Raw genomic sequence first — 23,968 nt, forward strand, 5'->3', positions numbered from 1 at the left:
TTTTGGCCTCTGAGGGTATTGCACACACATGGAGCACAGACATCCATGCCACCAAAGTTCCTATGCACATAAAAAATTTCTTTTAAAGAATACTTTTAAAATAATGAGACGATTAGGGTGGGAATTTGGCTCACTTGGTAAAATGCTTGCTTTGCAAGCATAAAGATCTGAGTTTAGGGCTGGAGAAATGTCTCTGTGGTTAAGAGTATATACTCATTTTTGCACAGGACCCAAGTTTGATTCCCAGCACCCACATCAGGTAGCCTGGAACTCCAGTTTTAGGAAACCAACACCTCTGACTTCCTTAGTCATGTAAAGAGACACATACATTCACAGTGTGTGTGTCTGTGTGTCTGTGCATGTGAGTTTAGATCCCCAATGCCCACACAAAAGCTGAGTACATTCTATCTAGAACCCTAGGCAGAGACAGGTGATGGATCCCTAGAGCTCATTGACAGCCAGCACAGCCAATCAGTGAGCTCTAGGAACAGGGATCCTGCTTCAAAAACAGGACAAAGGGTCAATGAGTGCTCAACAGGTAAAGGAATGCTTTGCTGTCAAGCCTGATGATCTGAGTTTGGTCCCTAGGATTCCATTGTTGTGGGATATTTGCACACTGTGTAAAAACATATTGCTGTGATTGGCACAATAAAAAGTTGAATGGCCAATAGCTAAGAAGAGGTTAGGTGGGACTTCGGGGGGCAGAGAGGACTCTGGGAAGAAGAGGGCAGAGTCGCCAGCCAGACCGGGAGGTAACAGGAGTTGCAAGATGAAAGCGGTAACACCACATGACAGAATGTAGATTCATATAAATAGGTAATATTTATTTTTATTATAAGAGCTAGTGGGACAAGCAAGCCTAAACTAAGACTGAGCATTCATAACTAATAATAAGTCTGTGTTATGATTTGGAGGTTGATGGTTCAAGAAAGTAGGGGTGGAAGGAGAGAACAGACTCCCACAAGTTGTCCTCTGACCTCCACATGCACACACACACACACAAATAAGTTCTCATACACAAAAAAATAATGAGATATCTGTTTCAGTGTTTTTGTCAAGATTGGCATACTAGAAGAATTCTCAATATTCATTTGTTGAATTAATGATTGACAGTTGGTGACTATATACTATGTGCCAGAAAATTAACTTTACATTAATCAAAAGTATCCTTTTCTGCATGTATTTGATATGCTAATACCAATTAAAGAAATGATCAAGTGGCAGTAATGGAATGCGCCTTTAATCCGAGCACTGGGGAGGCAGAGGCAGGTGGATCTCTGAGTTCCCGGACAGTGAGGGTTACACAAAGAAACCCTGTCTCAGGAAAAAAAGAAGAAAGAAAGGATTCAGGAAACAGGACTAATTTGTGTACAGGAAACCGAATAAATGATGTATGGACCTTTTGAGGGGGAGAATGCTTTATCACCGAGTGCTGTGACAACTTTGTTTAACAACTTTGTATCTATTCCATGTTTTTTCATGCTCATAAAATCATAAATGATTTTTGATCATTGTTTCATAAAGGTGAATTATGTTACATACAGTACTAACACCCATTTATCATGGTCTTATGGAAATCCCTCTTAATTAGCTAGTGTAGCTAGTTCATTATATATGGGTGCACAATAATTCATGATGTGAGGCATCATAATTTATTATACTGTTTATATAGTGGGCATTTATTTTGGGCTATATGTTTACAATAGCCTTGTACAAATACTTGGTGTAACCTGCTGCTTTTGTTTCTTTGGTGTGGATTTCAGGACTGGAATTGTTGAGTCTTTTTTCTAATTGAGATAGGCTCATGTGTCCCAAGCTGGGTTCAAACTTGCCATGTGGCCAAAGATATCCTTAAATTTCTGATCCTCCTGCCTATACTTCCCAAATGCTGAGGTGACAACATGAGCCGCTATATCTGATTTATGTGGTGTTGAGAGTCAAACCCAGGGCTTCATGCTACTAGCCAAGCACTCTGCCACCTGAGCTATGACCAACCTCGGGCTTTTTATTGTTTTTCTTTTAATGGCTGTTGCCAGTGGTTTTTTTATAAAGGGTATGTCTTCCTTTGTCCACCAGTGTATAACTTTTCCTTGCATGTCCTTGATAGTATTAATATCCCTTTTTTCTATTTTTGTTTGTTTTGTTTTGTTTTTTGTTTGTTTTTGAGACAGGGTCTGTCTACATAGCCCTGACTGTCCTGGAACTCACTGTGTAGATCAGGCTGGCCTCAAACTCACAGAGATCCTTCGGTCTCTGCCTCCTGGGTGCTGGGATTAAAGGTGCACACCACCAAGCCCTAATTAATACACTTTTAAAGTTTTACCATTCTGATGAGTGTAAATTGATATGTAGGGTCTTAGTTTATCTTTCTCACTTGGCATTTTGTACATATTGCCATATGGTTTTTAACTTTGCATCTGTTGGGAGTTGTGTATTCTTGGGTAGTTTCAACAATGAGTAATTCAGTTTTTCTGACCAATTGTAAGAACTAAGTAATTTCATCTGCATGTAGGAAGCTGGTGAGTTAAACTTACCATCTTCATACTTACCTTGAACCCCACTCTCATTAGATGATGAGATGGATGCCTCAGGTTTCATGGATGTCTCAAAGAGGGCTTCATGTAGAGTACAGGCAAAAGACCAGGAAGTTGACCCGTGTTAACACTTAGAACCTGTTCATTGCTTTCCTATCCCAGAGGACAGTTGACACAAGCTTGCCTTATTGTTTTTTTAAGATTTATTTTTATTATTTTGTGTTTATGGGTGTTTTACCTTAATTTATCTGTTCACTGTCTGGATACAGTGTCCATGGAGGACAGAAGGTGTCGGATCTTCTGGCACTAGAGTTGCTGTGGGCTGTCATGTGGGTACTAGGACAAGTTCTCTGCAAGAGTAGTAAGTGCCCTTAACTGCAGCCTATATTGGCTTTTAAGAAACAAAAACAAACCTAAACCAAACAGGCAGGCTGAGTCCTTTCTACCAAAGCATGCGTTCTTGGATTCATTTGTGAACCAAATACAACATCAGTAGGTAAAGTGAAGTAGAATGGTCAGAGACTTAACTGCCTGGAAAATCTAACAGAAAAACTTCAAATCAAAAAAAGTAAAACTAAAAAAAAAAAAAAAAAAAAAAAAGTAAAACTAACATTTTGAGCCTATAACCAGAAGACCTTATGTGTAGAAAGAAAAAGGAACAATGGAAAACAGACTATAATTTCAAAAGAAAAATTTTTGTCGTTTTTGTTTATTGAGACTGGATTTCACTATATAGCCCTGGCTCTCCTGGAACTCAGTCTGTAGACCAGGCTGGCCTCGAACTACCGAGTGCTGGGATTAAAGGTGTGTACCACCTTGCCCAACTCAAAAAGAAAAAATTGTTGAGTGAAAAAAACCTTAAATTTATACATTCACAACCATATTTTAAGTTGGATTTAACACCCATTCTATGAAATAGAGCCCATACCAGGCAAAGAACCTGAGTAGATGGGTCATGGGCCTTAGGGAAAACCTACTACAATTATTCTGCTGAATAAACATTGCAAATAAAATGATTCCTAATGACACACTGCTATCCACATAGAGCAGAGCATCATTCAACCTTCATCAGAGAAGCTTCCTCTTACAGTACATGTGAATTAACATAACTGGACAGCTTGAAGAAAGTGGAAGATTTTGGAGTGCTCAGCCCTAAATGGGAAGTCTTTATTGGACCTCTCCCCTCAAAACTCAGGGAGCTAGATCGAAGAGGCAGAAAGGTTGTAAGAGCGAGAAGTGCTGAATGATTTTAAGGAAAGAACATTTTTCAGACACAGCAGGGCAAATGCACATATGTTCTCACAGAGACTGATAGGATACACAGACCTACACAAGCTCAAATATGACAAAATCCCAGCACAGAGGAGGGGAAGTGGGTACAAAGTTCCATTCCAGACCAAGAAGGTATTTACAAAGGACTGGTGCTGGCAGAGGGAGTGAACCACACTCCAGGGCAAGTCTTATACTCAGGAGTAGTTGGCCAACACAAATCGGGCTCCATCGTTTTTTAGTGGCTCTTTTCTTCTGTTTTTAAAAGAGAAAATATTAAGTTGGGTGGGGAGGATATGGGAGGAGTTTGGGGATGGGAAAGAATATGATAGATAGCTAGACATGGTGGCCCACTCCTTTAATCCCAGCCCCCTGAAGGCAGATGCAGGTGGATTTCTGTGAGTTCAAAGCTAGCCAATCTATACAAAGTGTTCCAGGAAAGCTGGAGCTACATAGTGAGACCTTGTCTCAAAAAAGATAGTATTTTAGGAATATTTTGGACAAACCTGACCAACAGCTCAAAAGAGGGCTTCTCATGTCTGGCATTGGGTTTGTTAAATTGTCCAGAAGACTTCCAAAACATAGGCTATTGTTAAAGACAACATGCCCTTCAGACACAGGGCCCAAAGGCCCCTGAGCTGAATCTAACCAAAAATCCATTTCCCTGATGACTAGCTTTCATGGTATCAGGTGCCATGCAAGTTTCCAAAAGAGGAAACAACCAGCACTCCTACCCAGCTGTGAAACCTATGAACCACAACCATGACAAGCATGGCACAATAACCGTAAGGGTGCAGTGGTGGCATGCAAATGTTGGCAGTAACTAACAGCTCTAATTGGACTTTAGACCTGCTCGACAATAGAGAAATAATGCTTAGTACTGGAAACCTAGCCACTACATAGGGCTAGTGAAGTCATGGATCTTGGAGGAGAACCTACAACATCTACTCTATTAAAGCAGAATAATCCCTAACTACATTCTAGAGATTTGTCCTCACCCTTGTCAAGGGGAATTCTCTTTGCATTGCAGAAAACCACAACCAATCACATGTTGTGAGCTCAGTCCCAACTGGTACATCTATAACACAACTCCTGGACCTTAGACTCAGTTGTGGAAAAAGGGGCGAAAAGATTGTAAGGGCCAGAGGAACAGGGTGTTTCGCTGTAAAATGTGTCTCCTAGGAATGTCAGAAACTACACCCATAAAGTCTCACCAACATGACTGCCTAAACATCAGCTGAACAAAGAGTATGCCAGTAGATGTGCTAATGTGGCCAGGAGAAAGCACAGGAGGCCTCAGCCCTACACAAGAACTACAGGCACCTAAGGAATGCTGAGAGCAGGCAGATACTCTTCCCCAGGGACGAGCACACCAATTGGTTACCCAATACCAAATGATCAGTCCTGAAAACATACATGCAAGTTTCCTCATACAGATTGAGCAGGCTGTGTTTATGTATTTGGGAATATATGTAATATATGTGTGTATGTAACAACAATGAAAAAGGGGGCCATGAATTTGAAAGCAAGAAAGAGTATAAGGAAGGGTTTGGAGATAGGAAAGGGAAGGGGAGAAATGTAGTTATAATCTCAAGAAGAAAAAAAAACACACGCCAGGTGGTGGTGGCGGTGCACGCCTTTGATCCCAGCACTTGGGAGGCAGGGGCAGGTGGATCTCTGTGAGCTCAAGGACAGGCTGGTCTACAGAGCGAGTTCCAGGACAGCCAATGCTACACAAAGAAACCCTGTCTCACCAAAACAAAACAAAACAAAAATACACACACACACACACACATACACACACACACACATATACTGTATGAAATTCTCAAAGAATAAATTCTAAATAATTACAAGTTTAAAATGCATGCAATGGTGGTGCACTACACCTTTAATCTCAGCACTGGGGAGCAGAGGTAGGCAGATCTCTTTAAGAGTTTGAGGCCAGCCTGGTCTACAAAGCAAGTTGCAGGACAGCCAAGGCTACACAGGGAGACCCTGTCTCAAAGGAAAAAAGGAAGGCATGCTTAATTCCAAGCAGAGATTAGTGGCAGTGATAATAGTAATTGATGGGTAATAAGTGATCATTTGGAAACTAGTTCTTTCTTTCACCATGTGGGTCCCATGATTGAAAGTTCTGGATCACATGTGGGCAACACTATTCCTGACCTATTGGTTATTTTTGAAGGTAAAATTTGTAAGGTTGGTCAAAAATGGTCAAAGTAGTTAAAAATTCAGAAATAGTGTGTTGATACTCTTAAAATAGTAACATTAATCCTGTGTTTTTTCTTTCTTTCTCTTCAGATTAAAGCTAAAAATTATGACAAAGTTGAAAAGGTAAGTCCTCTTAAATGTAATTGGAAGTTGAAGAGTTTCTGTGACCAACGTGGTAAGTAAGCGGAGTAAAATAGTTTGTTACTGACTCCAGGTAGTAGATATAGCACAATAACACTTCACTTAGAAGCTTACGTTCCTTAGCTTTCAGGAAATATAAATTAAAGCTACTTTGAAATTCTAATTCATTCCAGTCAAAATGGCTAACACCAAGAAAAAGATGTCAAGAAATCCTGTTGAGAATGAGGAAAGAGAAGTACTTAACCATCACTAGTGGGGTGTAAAGTGGTGCAGCTCTGTGGAAATCAGTATGGAGGTTTCTCAAAAAATGAGAAGCAGGAGCTGGGACTGCTGATCAAGCTCCAGCACTGCATAAGAACCAGACACTGGAATGCACACCTATATTCCCAGCCTTTGGGAGGTAGAGACAGGAGAATTAGAAAGCCATTTTTAGTACATAGCCTGGATAACATGAGGTCCTGTCTCAAAGATAAATAGCAGCAAGGTGTGGAGTATGCTTTTAATTTCAGCACTAGGGAAGCAGAGGCATATGAGTCTCTGAGTTTGAGGCTAACCTGTTCTGCATAGGGAGTTCCTGGACAGCCAGGGATACATAGTGGGACTCAGACTCAGAAACAAATAAATAGCTATCATGTGACCCAACTGTATCACATGTGGGTATATACCCAAAGGACTATGAGTCCTACCATAGAGACATTGCACATCCTTGTTTTTTGCTAGACTGTTCACAGCAAAAGAAATGGAACCAGCCTAAATGTCCATCAACAAATGAATGGATAAAGAAAATACAGTACATATACATAGTGGAATCATTACATTTTCAGGAAAGTGGATGAAACTAGATATCATATATTTTAAAAAGTAAACCAGATTCATAATGCATTTTTATTGCATGGGGAGTCTAGACAGGGATTTTTTTGTTTGGTTTCATTTTTTGTTGTGTGTGTGTGTGTGTGTGTGTATAAGTGAGAGAGAGAGAGAGAGAGAGAGAGAGAGAGAGAGAGAGAGAGAGAGAGAGAGAGAGAGAGAACTAGAAAGGGTCCAAGAGAGAAGAGGAGATTTAAGGAGAAAAAAAAAACGTAAGCGTGTGGACTAGTGGACTAACTGGCCATGAGAGCAGAGGGAGAGCTATTGGGAGGAAGGGAACCAGCAGCCGTGGAGTGAGGTGGGGAGGAGTGAGGGACAAGGGTCAATAAGAGCAAGATAAGAAAATGCCTCAATGAAATTCCTTTCATATGCTAATTTAAACTAATGAAAAGTTTAGAAAAGAAAAATATTATATTTCTTTTCTTATGTATTATGGTTCTGGGAAGAAGAAAATGACTATACTTGACAAACTCATAAGCATGATTTTAATTCTCTAAACTGAAAGAAGGGGATGTATTTACCTTTTAAAGAACTTTTTATTTTATGTGTATAAGTGTTTTGCCTGTGTGTGTATATCTGTGTGTGCACACCACATGCATGCCTGGCACCCACAGAAGTGGGCATCTGAATCCCTGGAACTAGAGTTACAAACAGTTATAAGCTGCTATATGGGTTTTGGGAATTAAACCTAGGTCTTCAGCCAGTGCTCTTAACCACAGAGCCAACTCTCTATCCCCCTTATTTGCCTTTTATTTGTAAGAAAAGTAATTCCTGGAAAGACCTGTCTTTATTTTTTAATATGCTATTTCACTTATGCAAATATGAAATTGATTTAACTTGATGCTGATACTATTTTCTTACATTTAAAGCTATTTCAAAGATGCCTTATGAAGGTTTTGCACATTGATTTATGGAAGTGTTATCTTTCATACGTCAGAGAAACCAAGGGTAAACTGCCAAGTTACAAGTAAGTGAAATCATGGTCTAAAGAATGCATGTTGAGTTTGATCTGCTTAAGGGTCCCCCTGGCAGTAGGATCAGGATCCATCTCTGGTGCATGACCTGGCTTTTTGGAACCAACTACCTATGGTGGAACACTTTGCACAGCCTCGAGGCAGGAGGAAAGGCTTGGACCTGCCTCTACTGAATGTACCAGGCTCTGCTGATTCCCCATGGGAGGCCTTACCTTCTTGTAGGAGGGAGTGGGGGGTTGGGGGGAAGGCTGGATGGGCAGGAGGAGGGAATAGGGGGATCTGTAATTGGTATGTAAAATGAATAAAAAATTTCTTAATGAAAAAAAATGCATGTTGAGACCAGGCAGTGGTAGTACACACCTTTAATCCCAGCACTCGGGAGGCAGAGGCGGGTGGATCTTTGTGAGTTCAAGGCCAGCCTGATCTACAGATTGAGTTTTAGGACAGCCAGGGCTAAACAAAGAAACCCTCTGTCTGTCTGTCTGTCTGTCTGTCTCTCTCTCTCTCTGTCTCTGTCTCTCTCTGTCTCTGTCTCTCTCTGTCTCTGTCTCTCTCTGTCTCTCTGTCTCTCTCTCTCTCTCTCTCTCTCTCTCTCTCTCTCTGTGTGTGTGTGTGTGTGTGTGTGTGTGTGTGTGTGTGTGTGTGTGTGTGTTGGGGGGTTGCATGTGTCTCTAGACATGACTCATACTATCTCTTGTCTCTGAGCTACAGATGGGAAGAAACCTAAGTATTTGAAAAGTCAGAATTCTCCAAGAAATCAGGAAAAGTTCTTTAAAGAAAGCCACTGGCATTTATCTTCTGCTAGAGAACTAACTCATCCAAATTTGTCTATACTGAAACACTATGTATTTGCAGCACCACAGCACTTTTTGACAGGCTTGTCAAACTTCTTCAAAAAGCTTCTTAATGCTTGTCTCAGCACCATGCTTGGCAAGTTATCAGGTACAAGTTGTATGTGCCACTTTAGATGTCCAAGGTAGGCTGGAGAGATGGCTCAACGGTTAAGAGCACTGGCTGCTCTTCCAGAGGTCCTGAGTTCAGTTCCCAGCAACCACATGGTGGCTCACAACCATCTGTAATGAGAGCTGGTGCCCTCTGCTGGCACGCAGGTAGAACACTGTATACATAATAAATAAATCTTTAAAAAAAAAAAAGATGTCCAAGGCAGCTGCTTGGTAGTTAATTCCCAACTATGACTTATAACTACCTATCTTCATTGACTCTAACTTGGATGTTCTCTGATGCATTTTGATAACAGTTTAGGTTTTAGTTTTAGTTTTTGATTTTTTTTTTTTCAGACAAGGTCTGTCTTTGTAGCTCAGAATAGTATGGGGTATACTACATAGCCCAGGCTGGCCTTGAAATGAGGGTAGTGCTCCTGCCTCAGCTTCCTGAGTCAACAGCTTCTTGGGATAACAGGCATGAGCCACCATACCCAGCTGATAACAATTTTTTTAAAATATCTTTCATATTCATTTCAGAGAAAAAATGGCTCAAGCTTATGACTTTGCACTGGATAAAATTGGAATGGAAATTATGTCCTATCAGGTAGAGTTCAGATTTTTAAATATATACACAAGGGCTGGGAATATAGCTCAGTGGTAGAGTACTTACCCAGCATGCATGAGACCTGGGCATATGCTTAAATGTGAAATATTAAGAAAGATTAATGTTTGTTTTATTTCTTAGATTTGGGTGGATTACATCAATTTCTTAAAAGGCGTGTAAGTATTGCCTTAATTTTTAATATATAAACAATTGATTTAGCTATAATCCATTAATGGTATTTCTTATCCACCTTCAGGGAAGCTGTAGGATCTTATGCAGAGAATCAGAGAATAACCGCTGTCCGAAGAGTTTATCAACGAGGCTGTGTTAATCCAATGATCAACATTGAACAACTCTGGAGGGACTACAACAAGTATGAAGAGGTACATTAGTAAGCCAGAGTTGATGACAGACTGGACATCTGAATTGTCACCTATTTGGAACTTAGAGAATGTAGCCTTCTAGTGTCTGGTGCCTGAATGTTAGTGTTACACAGTGTCTCCTGCTGCTCTTGGTGGTTGTTTGCTGCACCGTGGATTAAACCCTGAGCTGTATGCATATGAGGGACGTGTCCTACCATGGAACTATATACTCCTGGACACATTGTTTATATTGATTCCGATAAAGGAATTTATGGTTTTTATAACTGCAGTAACATTAATGTGCAAGTATCTCTGTGATATGTTGGCTTCAAATCCTTTTGATCACTACCCAAGAATGGTATGGCTGAGTCATATAGTAGGTCTTTTTGTAGCTTTTTAAAGACATCTCTGTATTGACATTTGAATTAATTTATGCTCCCACCAGTAGTGTATAATTGTTCCTTTTGTTCACATCCTTAACAGCATTTAATATTTGTTTGCTTAATGACTGCTTTGACTGGGTACGTTAGAATCTCATGATGTCATGACTATAAAAATCCCTAGGCTGGGATCTAGAGAGATGCCTCAGCAGTTGAGAGCCATGGATGCTCTTCCAGAGGACCCAGGTTCCATTCCCAGCACCCATCTATACAACCATCTATAACTCCAGTTCCAGAGAATCCAGCTTTCTTTTATGGCCTCCATGGGCACCAGCCACGCACTGATGCACAGGCATAACTCAGGCAAAACAACAATATACTTTTTTAAGAGAGAGAGAGAGACAGACAGACAAATTCTTGGCCAGTAAGATAGTTCAGCAGGTAAAGGTACTTGCTGCCGTGCCTGATGGCCTGAGTTCAACACTCAGAATTTACATTGTAAGGGAGAAACCCACTGCTGCAAGTTGTCCTCTGATCTCTATGCATGTGCTATAGTATGTATACCCACGCACCCATCCATCCATCCTTTCACATGAAAGAAGTAAAGTAAAAAGATTTCCAGTAATAGGATTGTATGGCCCACTCCCAATAGACACAGCAGATATTGTTGTGGGGGTGAAGGAACACATGTCCTGATGAATCTGTAGAGGTCAGAGGACAACTTAGTGGAGTCAGTTCTGTCCATTTTTACCTGGGTTCTAGGGATGGAACTCAGGTCACAGGTTTGTATGGCAAGTGCTTTTACCTACTAAACCATCTTGTGTACTAGTCTACTTAACTTTTTTTTCCCTAGGCTGGGTTTGTAGTTTAGTGGTAGAGTGTTTGTCTAGTTACCTAGCATACAGGAGGCTATGCATTTAGTCTGCCAAACTGTTTGGTTTTTTGGGGTTTTTTTTTTTTGTTGTTGTTGTTGTTTTGTTTTGTTTTTTTTGAGACAGGGTTTCTCTGTGTAGTTTTGATGCTGTCCTGGAACTCGCTCTGTAGATGAGGCTGGCCTCGAACTCACAGAGATCCACCTGGCTCTGCCTCCCGAGTGCTGGGATTAAAGGCATGCGCCACCACCGCCTGGCATGCAAAACTGTTTTTAAAAAAAGAAAAGAAAAAGCAATTAATAACAATAATTTTTCTCTTCAGGGTATCAATATTCATTTAGCTAAAAAAATGATTGAAGATCGGAGTAGAGACTACATGAATGCTAGACGTGTAGCAAAGGTATGAAATTCTATCAGGCTACTTAATTCAATGTTGTTGAATCATTCAGATAATTAGTAAAGCTTTCCTAGCTGATGTTGCTCTTGGTATTTTCAATTTTGGTGTTTTTTTTTTTTTTTTTTTTTTTTTTGAGACAAGATCTGTAGCAATGGCTGTCCTGGAACTGATTAAGCAAACCAGGCTGGCCTCATACTTTTAGAGATCAGTTTGCCTGTCTCTTGAGTGTTGTGATCAAAGGCCTGGCAAGATGACACAGTTGAACTGAAACAGTTCTTTAAGTTACGTTGAATGACAAAATATAAGTTGGATTTAGAAGAAATGTTTTTCCTTTTTTTTGTTTTGTTTGTTATTGTTGTTGGTGTTGTTGTTGGTGGTGGTGGTGGTGGTGTGTGTGTGTGTGTGTGTGTGTGTGTGTGTGTGTGTGTGTGTGTTACTGGGCATCACCTAACCCAATGAGTCTGTGGATGTTACTGGGCATCACTAACCCAGTGTGTGTATTTGTTATGGGGCATCATCTAACCTGGGGAATTGACACACATTAGGAAGTGTTCTACAAAGGAGTTACATCCCATTCCAAAAAGTATTTGTTTTTTCCTGTTTGTTTTTTTAAATAGAGCCTTGCTATGTAGTGCTGACTGGCCTGATATTTTATAGCTGAGCTACCCTTGAACTAATGACACTCTTCCCGTGTCATCTTCCCAATTAACAAAGTGATATTAGGTGTAGGAGAGTAAACATTTTAAACCAAGTATTTCAGGCTGATTAACTTGCTCCCCATATATCTGAGTTGTTCTGGGCTCATCAAAAATCTCTAAATGTTTGCTTAGGAATACGAGACAGTAATGAAAGGCTTGGACCGCAATGCTCCTTCAGTGCCTCCTCAGAACACTCCTCAAGAAGCTCAGCAAGTAGACATGTGGAAGAAGTACATCCAGTGGGAGAAGAGCAACCCTCTTCGCACAGAGGACCAGACCCTCATAACGAAAAGAGGTAACAAGAGTAACCCTCGGGGCACTCCAACTATGTGTGTCTTGGACTGTTTGATCCTAACCTCATGGATTACCTCGAGCTCTGCTCCTGCTTCTCCCACCCACCACTCCAGGCTCTCTCTGCAGCTTAGGTTGCCTTCAAGCTCGTTGTGCAGCCTCGGCTGACTTCCAGCTTGTGATCTTCCTCCTAGCCTCCTGAGTCACAGGAAGGTGCTGCCATGCCCAGAGGAGGCTTCGTCTCTTATTCCTAAATCTTTTCTTATCCACTTGTGGATTTTCATTCATTATCTTCATGTTCACGCACCCCTTGTTTGATTATATCCAGTCTGCTGGTGAGCTAATACAGCAAATAGTTCATTTTTTATACTGTACTTTTTAGTTCTCTCAATTTCCATTTAAAATTCTTTTTATAATTTAATTTCTCTGTTGAGATTCATGTGTTGCAGTGTATTTATGTGCATGCGTGCATGTGTGTGCGTGTGTGTATTTTAATTTTTAATTGTATGTGTGTGTGGATGTTTTGACTGCATGAATGTCTTGTGTACCACGTACATGCCTGGTGCCCAAAGAGACCTGAAGAGGCCGTTGGATCCTCTGGAATTGGAGTTACAGATAGTTATGAGCTACCATGTGGGTGTTGGGAATCAAACCCAGGTTGTCTGTGAGAACAAGTGCTCTTGTCTGCTGAGCCATCTCTCCAACCCCTGTAATGTGTCTTCTTTGGATTTATGAATGTGACTATTACAATAGCTATAAAGTCCTCATTTACTAATTCCTGCAGATAGTGGGCCATCATGGATTGGTTTCCTTTGACTTTCATGTTTTGTTAAATTTAAATTAAATTTTTTCCTTTAAATATTTTATAAATGTACAAATTATAGATTATAAAGCCTGGATTCTTTTGTCTTCTCTGAAGAATACTGAGTTTTATTTAATAGGAAGTTTAATTACTTATTGTCCATTTGGACTTTGTATAATATGAATTTCACCATTGCCTCTGGCCCAATCTGCTTTGATTTCTGCTTTATTCTGAAGAACAATTTAATATTCTGTTTTTTTATTCTTTTGGGGCAGGTGCTTTATCTCATTTTACTTACATATGTATACGAAACATACACACATAGACACACACATGGAGATAGAGAAGTACCAGGGATTGAATCCTAGGCTTTGTGGATTTGTGCGTGCTAAGTATATGCTCTATCACAGAGATATAACTTCTGTCTTCAGTTCACAATTTTCAATTTCAGAAGAGTTAGACTTATACAAATTACTCTTACTACTGGATTGGAATTTCACTGAATTTTTCAATTTTGTAGGCTCACTCACCTGCAGGACTTTATAAATACTGTTTCTTTGCCTACATCTATTTTGGGGCTCTGGGGATCAAACCTAGAACCACATGCATGGCAGATAATAACTCTACCACTGAGTCACATCCTTGGCAACCTCTGCCAATGTGTACCCACCCTTCCCTCTGACCCATTTACTTCTCATTGACCAGCTTCTGCCCCTTTGAACTCCAGATGCCAGTCACTCAATGAAGTTACTTAGGCTTTCTTTCTTCCTATACGTGTGTGTGTGTGTGTGTGTGTGTGTGTGTGTGTGTGTGTGTGTGTATGTATGATGGTCAGAGGACTTTGCTTTCTTTTTTTTTTTTTTTTTTTTTTTGAGACAGGGTTTCTCTGTGTAGCTTTGCACCTTTCCTGGAACTCACTTGGTAGCCCAGGCTGGCCTCGAACTCACAGAGATCCGCCTGGCTCTGCCTCCCGAGTGCTGGGATTAAAGGCATGCGCCACCACCACTGCCCGGCGGACTTTGCTTTCTTAATAACCATCCTCTGTGTAGATTACATCCTTCTCGAATGTTGGAAGTCTTGTTCACTTTTGCACTGATGGTGCCTTTCTCTTTTCCCAGCATATAGTTGTCCCAGTAGATAGTAACCTGGTGAATAGTGGACAGTTCAGCCTCTGGATGATGGCATCAGAGGTTACTGTTTTATTTCGAATTGTCATTAATTGTTAAAGACCATGTCTGTGTCTAATAATCTCATGTGTGCTGTGGTGATACTGTTGTTAGTGCTGTTTATCTGAATTGAGTGTTCTGTGCTTGTCTTCCCTTAGTTATGTTTGCTTATGAACAATGCCTGCTTGTGCTGGGCCATCACCCTGATATCTGGTATGAAGCTGCCCAGTATCTGGAGCAGTCAAGTAAGCTGCTTGCAGAAAAGGGGGTGCGTATCCTTCCCTGTCCTCTTTTACCTTTTGTAACTTTGCTCTAGCAATAAGATCTACTGGAAAAATATAACACCAATTGTAGTAATCAAGTGTAAGTATTATCTAGGTTTAATCACACACACCTACACATACAGTGACACATACATTAAATGGTAGAAGGGGAGCTATTGGAGGTGGGGAGGACAGACTAGACAAGGGAGTGGGTATAGTCTCAGGAAAGTACAGTGACACGTGTGTCTATATGAAAATATAGTGTAAAGTCATGGGGCTGAAGTGCACAATTGGGTGGTAGAGGCCCCTGGGCTTGAGCCCTAGAAACTCTTCTCTGCCTAGAGCAGGAAGAAATCCTTGGTAATTCTTTCTTAAATGCAAGTGTGTATTTGCACGCTTTTTTAGTAAGTACCTTATAAAATGGCTACTGTCTCATTTTTACTCTTTGAACTACATTAAAGTTGTTGTGGATGTGCTTCCTTTTTCCTCTTAGGATATGAACAATGCCAAATTATTTAGTGATGAAGCTGCTAATATATATGAAAGAGCCATAAGCACTTTATTAAAGAAGAACATGCTCCTTTATTTTGCATATGCAGATTATGAAGAGGTGAGAAGAGTCCAAAGGTTTGGAACTGTGTGTGTGTGTGTGTGTGTGTGTATGTGTGTGTATGTGTGTGTGTGTGTGTGTGTGTGTCCCATGCTGGCCTCAAACTCAAACTTGTACTTCTCCCTGAGCCTGCTAATCAATACTGGGATTACATCTGGTGCTTACAATTTTACTGCAGGATTAAGTTTTTGTGTGTGTTTGTTTGTTTGTTTTCTGTTTGGTTGGTTTGTTTTTGTTTTTCTGGCAGCTTCTTTGTTTTTGTAGCCAGAGATGATAACAATAAACAGTTTTTAGTGCTCAAGTTCATATAAGTTTATGTGCAGTACAGGTGCCATTGTGTGTGTTGTGGGACAGGAATATAGTTTTCGGGCTCCTTAAAGCTCAGATCTGCTGTTTGTGAGTATATATTTACATTAACTCCTCTGCCCACCTTAGAGTCGCATGAAGTATGAGAAGGTTCACAGTATATATAACAGACTTCTGGCAATTGAGGATATTGACCCCACCTTGGTGAGTAACCTTCCAAGTCTGTCTTTCCTACCATCCTCCTCTGACTGCATACAACAAAAATTTAATTCATGCACAATAAGATTCATTGTTCTTATGTCTTATTAGATTCTGGGACCCTCTATACAAAACACTGCTGGGCATAATGGCTCACACTTGCAATCTCAGTATTTGGGAAGTGGAGATAGAAGGATCAGGAGTTCTAGGTTATCTTTGACTATATAGCGAGTTTAAGGATATCCTGTACTATATAAGATTCTGCCCCAAAAACCAAATAAAGAAACAAAGCACTTCCATCACCCCTGAAAAATACCCTTCTGTGTCCCAATCCCTAAAAGTTGGTGAGCTCTACTCTATTGGTTTGGGTTTTTTGTTTTGTTTTGTTTCTGCTTTTTTGGGTTTTGTTCGAGACAAGGTTTCTCTGTGTAATAGCCTTAGCTGTCCTGGAACTCACTCTGTAGACCAGGCTTGCCTCAAATTCACAGAGATCTGCCTGCCTCTGCCTCCCAAGTGCTGGGATCAAAGGTGTGCGCCACCACTGCCTGGCTCTTTTTTTTACTGCATCACTATGAAATAGCTAAAGAAAGGTCTTTCTGTAACTATAATGAGAAATCCATGGAGTCTGTTTAAAGGGCAAAGGATTTATTAGGGGGAAAACTCACATACAGAACAGAATTGATAGAGGTTCTGGAATGCTGTTCCGGCTGCCTGGATCAGTCCAGCACCCACGTACCACAATGGAGCCAGAGAGATGCTTACATGCATCCCCAGTCTTAAGGGTCAGAGAGGCCATGCCCCAGGGGCATTTAAGGTCATTGGCAGGTAGAACAGTTACCTGCTGCATCTCTAGGGGCAGTGCTTCAAGGTCATAGACAGAACAGCTACCCACTATATATAACACTCAATGGTCGTATTTTTTAATTAGTCTTTTCAAACAAGCATACAAAGTAGGGGTTTCACTGTGGCATTTTCATGTATACTTTGTTTTTGCTACTTCCCTATCTCATCCTTAGCTGGTGCCTTTCACCTTTCACTTAGCTGTGTCTTCACAGCAATAAAAACCCTAACATAAGACACCATCTCTTCTATATATAGATATGTATACATCCTTCCCCTTAGCTGGTGCCTTTCCAATCCCAACAGCCTTCTGCTTTCATCTCACATAGATCCTGTTTCTCATACTTCTCCTGTCTCTTTTCTCATGGGTGAGTTTATAGTTTCATGGGCTACCTGTGGTAGTTAGAATGTCATTGGCTGTAATTATCTCATAGGGAGTGGCACTATTAGGAGGTGTGGCTTTGTTGGAGTGGGTATGGCCTTGTTAGAGGAAGTGTGTCACTGTGGGAGAGGGCTTTGAGGTTTCCTATGCTCAGGATACCACCCAGTGTCTCAGTTCACTTCCTGTTGCCTGCAAGATATAGGACTCTCAGCTACCTCTCCAGTACCATGTCTGCCTGCATGCCACCATGCTTGCTACCATGATAATAATGGACTGAACCTCTGAAACTATAAGCGAGCAACCCCAATTAAATGTTTCTTTCATAAGAGTTGCCATGGTCATGGTGTGTCTTCACAGCAATAAAAACCCTAACATAAGACACCATCTCTTCTATATATAGATATGTATACATGTATATAAAAATCAAAGTTTAGGATCTACATGTGAGAGAAAACATGTGGAATTTGTCTTTTAGTCTGGCTTATTTCGCTTAAGATAATACTTTTCAATTCCATCTATTTTCTTGAAGATGTCACAATTATATATTTATGGCTGAATAAAATTCCATTATGTATGTATACTATCATTTTTTTTTCTTTTTGGCTTTAAGGAGTGGAGATGTTGTGACAGAGTCTAATGCAGCCTAGGTTGTTCTTGAGCTCATTGTGTGGCTGAGGATAGACCTGAACTACTAATCCTCTTGCCTCTACTTTCTAAGTGCCTAGGAGTACAACTGTGTGGATATACCATATTTCTTTCATTTATTCATCTGTTGATGGACATCTAGGATAGTTCTATTCCCTTCTATTGTGAATAGAGTAACAGTAAACATAGATGTGCATTTATCTCTGTGGTAGGACTTGGAGTCTTTGGGGTATATGTCAGGAATAGAATAGCTAGGTAATATAGTATTCTAATCTTAGTTTTTTGAGAAGCTTCCATTCAATTTCCATAGTAACTGTACTACATTACATTCCCATAAGCAGTGTGTAAGAGCTTCTCTTTCCCCACATTCCCAGCAGCATTTGTTGTCTTTTGTTTTCTTGGTGGTAGACTGCTGTTTGGAGTGAGATATAATCTCAAAGTAGCTTTTATTTCCATTTCCCTGATGGCTAAGGATGGTTTGACACTTGTGCAAAAAAAAAAAAAAAAAAAAAAAAAATAGCCATTTGGGCTAATCCTTTTCAGAACTTTATATTCAGTTCATTGATTTAATATAGATTGGTTTCTATATTACATTGATTGTCTGGAAGACTTTTGTTGGGGAAGTGTTTAATTTTGCAGTTATTTATATAGTCTAAATATTGGCCCTTGTCTGAAGTATAGCTAGCTAGAAAAGACAGCTTATTAATTTCATATCATCCCATCTGTCAGTTTTGGAGTTATTTTCTGTGCTATTATAGTCCTTTTTAATAAGATCATGCCTGTACCCACACCTTGAATTATTTTCCTTATGTTTTCTTCTGGCAATTTCAATTGAGGTCTTATATTAAGTTATTGCTCTAGTTGGTGTGAACCTGGTAGAGTGGAGCCTAATAATGAGGTGAACTAAAGTCACATGAAATAGCCAACTTATTAAGAGCATCAGACAATTTATTGGTATAACCTCAATTCTGAGGGTATTCTGAGGGTTAAGCAAGCTCATCTGAGCAAAGTTCACATGAGTTTAGGCTGTACACAATCATGAAGACACCCATGCTTGGAAACACCATCTGAATAATAACAGTAAATGATGAGTAAACCCATTCCTGTCTGCTACACCTGGAAGGGACACAAAAGCACATTCCAAAAACAACTCATGTTATGGAGGAACAGAGGCCACAGATTCTTGTCTTTTTTTCTTGGAATTTTCTTACAAGCTCTCAGAATTTTCCTCATATAGCTTCCTTCATGGACCCTGTCCCAACATTAAGGTACTGGAATTTTTATGGCAGTTGTGTTGAATCTGTAGATTGCTTTTAGTAATACCATTATCTTGCACATCATCATTCTGCCTATCCATGAACATACACATTTATCCATCTTCTCATGTCTCTTCAATGTAGTGCATCAATATTTTAAAAAAGCTTTCTTTGTAGAAGTCTTTCACCTCCTTGGTTAAGTTTCTTCCTAAATATTTTGTATTGTTTTTTTAAAAGTGATTGTGAATGAGCTATTTTTCCTAATCTCTTCGCTAGTTTTTTGTTAGTATACAGATTTTTATGTTGGTTTTTGTATCCTGATAGTTTGCTGAAAATATTTATCAGAGCCAATAGTTTTCTGATGGAATAGATAGTCTTTTAAATACAGTTTTGCCTCATTGGCAAGTAGGGGATAATTTCTTTGTTGTTGTTTATTTTGAAAGGGTCTTACTATGTGGTCCTGGCTATCCTGTAACTGGACTAGGCTGGCCTAGAACTCACCTGCCTCTGCATCCCTAGTGCTGGGATTAAAGGCATATGCCACCATGCCCAGCAAGTAAGGGATGATTTGACTTTTCCTTTTTTTTTTTTTTTTTTTTTTTTTGGTTTTTCGAGACAAGGTTTCTCTGCGTAGCTTTGTGCCTTTCCTGGAACTCACTTGTTAGCCCAGGCTGGCCTCGAACTCACAGAGATCCACCTGGCTCTGCCTCCCGAGTGCTGGGATTAAAGGCGGACTTTTCCATTTTTAAATCTATTTCTTTTGTTTGTGTTCCTGCTCTAGCTAAGACTTCAGGTACTATATTGACTGATCATTGGAGAAAGTGAGTACTAAGTCTTGTTCCAGAATTTAGAGACAATCCTTCTTTTCCTTCTTTCCGATAATGTGGGTGCTAAATTTCTTGTATATAGTCATTATATTGAGATATGTACATTCTACTCCTACTTTCTTCAGGGTTTTTATCATGAAGGAGTTTTAAACTTTGTCAAAGGCTTTTTCGGTATCCATTGATATAATCCTGTCCTTTTTGTCCTTCAATCTATTTAGGTGCTGGATTACCCTTATTGATTGACATGTGTTGAACCAAGCTTTCATCTCTAGAATGAAGCCAACTTGATCATTGTGTATGATCTTTTTATGTGTTCTTGAATTTGATTTGCAAGAATTTTATTGAGAATTTTTGTAGCTGTGTTTATCAGGGAATATATTCTATATCTACAGAGTTGGTTTTTGTTTTTTCTGTTGTGTCCTCTATTTTTGATATCAGGGTTCTTTCCTCATCCTTGTGGAATAGTTTGAAGAATGTTGCTTTCAGTTCTTTAAAGGTTTGGGAGCATTCAGCAGTGAATCCATCTGAACCTGGACTTCTCTTTGTTAGGAGACTTTTTATTCTTCCTTCAGGCTCACTGACTGTTATGAAGCACTTTATTGTTCATATTTTTTAAAAATAACTTACTTATTTTTATTTTATGTGCATTGGTGTTTTGCCTACATATGTCTGTGTGAGGGTGTCAGATCCCCTGGACCTGGAGTTACAGACAGTTGTGAGCTGCCATGTGGGTGCTGAGAATTGAACCTGGGTTCTCTGGAAAAGCAGTCAGTGCTGAACCATCTCTCCAGCCCCCTTGTTTATATTTTCTTAATTTTGGTAGGTCATATGTCTCTAGGTTTTTCACCATTTCTTCTAGAATTTTCAGCTTTTTCTGATATGTTTTCAAAGTACTTCCTAATGATTTTCTATTGTTATTGTAATCTATAATAACATCTCATTTTTCTTATCTAATTTTATTAATTTGTATCTTTTTCTTTCTTTGGATAGTTTGGGTAGGGATTTATCAATGTTACTTCTGTTTTCAAGAACCAACTCTTTGGGGCTGGAGACATGGCTCACCAATTAAGCACCCTGGTATTTCTGTCTTGATCCTGTTCTACATCCCCAGAATTTGTTTCTGCCTCTCTCTCTCTCTCTGTCTCTCTCTGAGTCAGAGTTTCTCTGTGTTACAGCATGCACCACCACCCAGCTGTGTCCTCTATTTTTTATTCCTTTTTTCCCCACTTTTCATTTAACTTTACTTGAGTCCACTGCTGTTTATGCCCTAGCTGTAGTAACAGAATAAGAGTCCTGATATTAACTGGCATTAGAAGACATTTTTGTATATCAAGGTCTGTCCCCTGTAAGGTTCAGAGACTGGTTTGGGGGAACTGATTGAGGGAAGTGTAGTTTATGGTGTTATAGAGGTAAAAGTATCAATATTTAAATGGTGACATGAGGAGGGAAAGGGAGGTGAGAGAGAGAGTAAAATACAAACCAGAAGAAAGCTACATGGATAAGAGTATGAGAAATCAGGGCCAGTGATGGATAAGAGTATGAGAAATTAGGGCCAGTAAGATGGCTCAGAAAGCAAAGACACTTGTCACTAAGCCTTACAACTTGTGATCCCCAGGACTCTAGTGTCAGAAGAAAAACGGTTCCCAGAGTTGTTCTCTGACCTCCTCACATACATGTGTGTGCATAGACACACGCATAAAGAAGGACTTTTTAAAAAGGTAGCAAATCAACTCAAATATCTCTTTATTGTAAAAGTCCTAAAGAAACTGGGAAGTCAAGGAACATTTTTGCTTAGATTTTTTTTTAATTGTTTGTTTGTGTGTGTGTGTGTGTGTGTGTGTGTGTGTGTGTGTGGTTTTGTGCACATGAGTGTAGGTGTCTTCTGAGGCCAGAAGAGGGCATTGGATCCCTTTGAGGTGGAGTTAAAGGTGATTGTGAGATAACTGAGGTGAGTCCTGAAAGAGTGGTAGGCACCCTTAACCACTGAGCCATCTTTCCAACCCCAGAAACATATGTTGATGTGATAAACATGTATGTGACAATCAAAGTATTTCCACTAAAGTCACAGACAAGACAAGGGTATCTACTCCTTCCACTTTTATTCAATATAGTTCTGGATGCCTTAGCTAGAGCAGCAAGAGAAGAGAAGCAAATAGAGCGGCTGGAAATAGAAAAGGAAGAAGTTCAAGTATCCTTACTTGCAGATCCTATGATTCTATGATAAGAAACCTAAAGACTCCAGCAGAAAACACTTAGAACAAACACTTTTAACAAAGTGGAAAGATACAAAAGTAACATACAAAATCAGTTAGCCTTCCTCTATACTAGAATAGATATGCTGAGGAAGAAATCTGGGAAATATGGGCACTCACAGGTGCCTCAATTTTTAAAAAAATACCTTGGAATATACCTAACCAAGGGAGTGAAGATCTCTACTATGAAAAGAAGCTGGGCAATGGTGGCGCATGCCTTTAATCCCAGCACTCTGGAGGCAGAGGCAGGTGGATCTCTGAGTTCAAGGTGAGTTTGGTCTGCAGAGCGAGTTCCAGAACAGCCAGGCCTACACAGAGAAACCCTGTCTTGAAAAACCAAAAAAAAACAAAAAAGAGAGAGAGAGAGTAATTTTGTGTCATGTAAATTATGTCTCAATAAAAATTAGCATGTATCCCTAATGCCTGTGGAAAAGTAATTCTTACTCTGTAGTTTCTTACACTAGAAACATTAGCATAGAGCTCAGTGCTCTGGTACTAGATGCTGTGAGGACCATATTCTGCCTAATGTGTAGAATACAAATAATTTTTTTCTCATAGGTATATATCCAGTATATGAAATTTGCAAGGAGAGCAGAAGGTATCAAATCTGGAAGAATGATATTTAAAAAAGCAAGAGAGGATGCCAGAACTCGCCATCATGTCTATGTTACTGCAGCACTCATGGAGTATTACTGTAGTAAGGTAACTACTGAAATGCTCATAGACAGATGATAGCATTTTCTTCATCTGAAGTGTATTCATAAGAAGAAAAGCAGTCCTGCTGGGCATGGTGACCCACACCTTTCTTTAATCCCAGCACTGTAGGTAGAGACAGGCAGATCGATTTACATAGCAAAGACCTCATCTCTGAAAGCCCTACTTTAAGTAATTAAGCTTAATTGCTCGTTTTTTAAAGGAGGCCTTAAGTTTATCTGCATAAAATTATGTGGAACATTATCCAGCTCAATTGCTTGCTAATTTGTGCCTTATTAAACTCCAAATTTTTAATTTTTTTTTCTTTTTTCATTGATTGTTTATATACTAGAAGGCCTCAGACATCCTAGATAAGCTCTCTACTTAGAATTTTTTTTTGGAGGGGGGAGTTGGGGGGTCAGTGCTAGAGATCGAACTCAGGGATTGATACATGACAAGCAAGTGTTCTACCACTGACCCCTCCCAGCTCACCCTTGGTTGTTTTTGTTCGTTTGTTGGATTTTGTTTTGTTTTGAGTCACATATCATCACTAAGTATTTCAGGCTGGTCTCAAACTTGATCTTCCAGCTTCCACTTCCCCAGTCCTGGGATTACAGAAAATGCAACCTGGCAGCCAGCCATGGAATATGTCTTAGACAATATGCTAACATTGGCTACTTAGCTGTTTTATTTTGTTTATGGTGGTATTGAGAGTTGAACTCAGGACTTTGAGCATTCTAGGCAAGTGCTCTACCACCAGCTACATCCCCGGCTTTCTTTTTTCATTTTTTCCCTCTTTCTCTCTCTCTCTCTCTCTCTCTCTCTCTCTCTCTCTCTCTCTCTCTCTTTCTTCCTCATATTTTTTTTTTTTCTTTTCTCATTTTAAAGGGACAGGTTCTTGCTTCATTTCCTAGACTGGCCCTGAACTTAAACGCTTGGTTGTTTTTTATGCTCAGTAGTTTTTATGTAACAAGATTTTAATTTCCATTTTAGTTCTTCTGTGTCTTGTCATATTTAGATGTTGTGGAAGTTTTTCTTTGTTTTCTTTTCTTTTTTTTTTTTTTAGAGAAAGTGTCTTGCTATGTAAGCTAAGCTGACTTTTAACTTGTGGCAATCCTCTTGCCTCTCAGTCCCTCCTGCTGGGATCATAGGTGTGCATTGCCATGGCTATTAGATTCTGT

General features: G+C 39.8%; 1 protein-coding gene across 1 annotated transcript in view; it reads left to right on the forward strand.

The window, feature by feature from the left end:
• Positions 1–23,968, forward strand: part of Cstf3 (cleavage stimulation factor subunit 3) — an 84,505-nt gene that overhangs the window by 49,376 nt on the left and 11,161 nt on the right. Inside the window, exons 4-14 of the mRNA XM_059261036.1 lie at positions 6,108–6,140; positions 7,895–7,992; positions 9,481–9,547; positions 9,689–9,723; positions 9,804–9,930; positions 11,484–11,561; positions 12,389–12,551; positions 14,674–14,783; positions 15,272–15,388; positions 15,824–15,898; positions 22,653–22,796. Coding sequence (XP_059117019.1) covers positions 6,108–6,140; positions 7,895–7,992; positions 9,481–9,547; positions 9,689–9,723; positions 9,804–9,930; positions 11,484–11,561; positions 12,389–12,551; positions 14,674–14,783; positions 15,272–15,388; positions 15,824–15,898; positions 22,653–22,796 — 1,047 coding nt within the window. The remainder of the gene's footprint in view (positions 1–6,107; positions 6,141–7,894; positions 7,993–9,480; positions 9,548–9,688; positions 9,724–9,803; positions 9,931–11,483; positions 11,562–12,388; positions 12,552–14,673; positions 14,784–15,271; positions 15,389–15,823; positions 15,899–22,652; positions 22,797–23,968) is intronic.

This window comes from Peromyscus eremicus, chromosome 4 (assembly GCF_949786415.1).
Source record: "Peromyscus eremicus chromosome 4, PerEre_H2_v1, whole genome shotgun sequence".
In the NCBI taxonomy this organism is placed as follows: Eukaryota; Metazoa; Chordata; class Mammalia; order Rodentia; family Cricetidae; genus Peromyscus; species Peromyscus eremicus.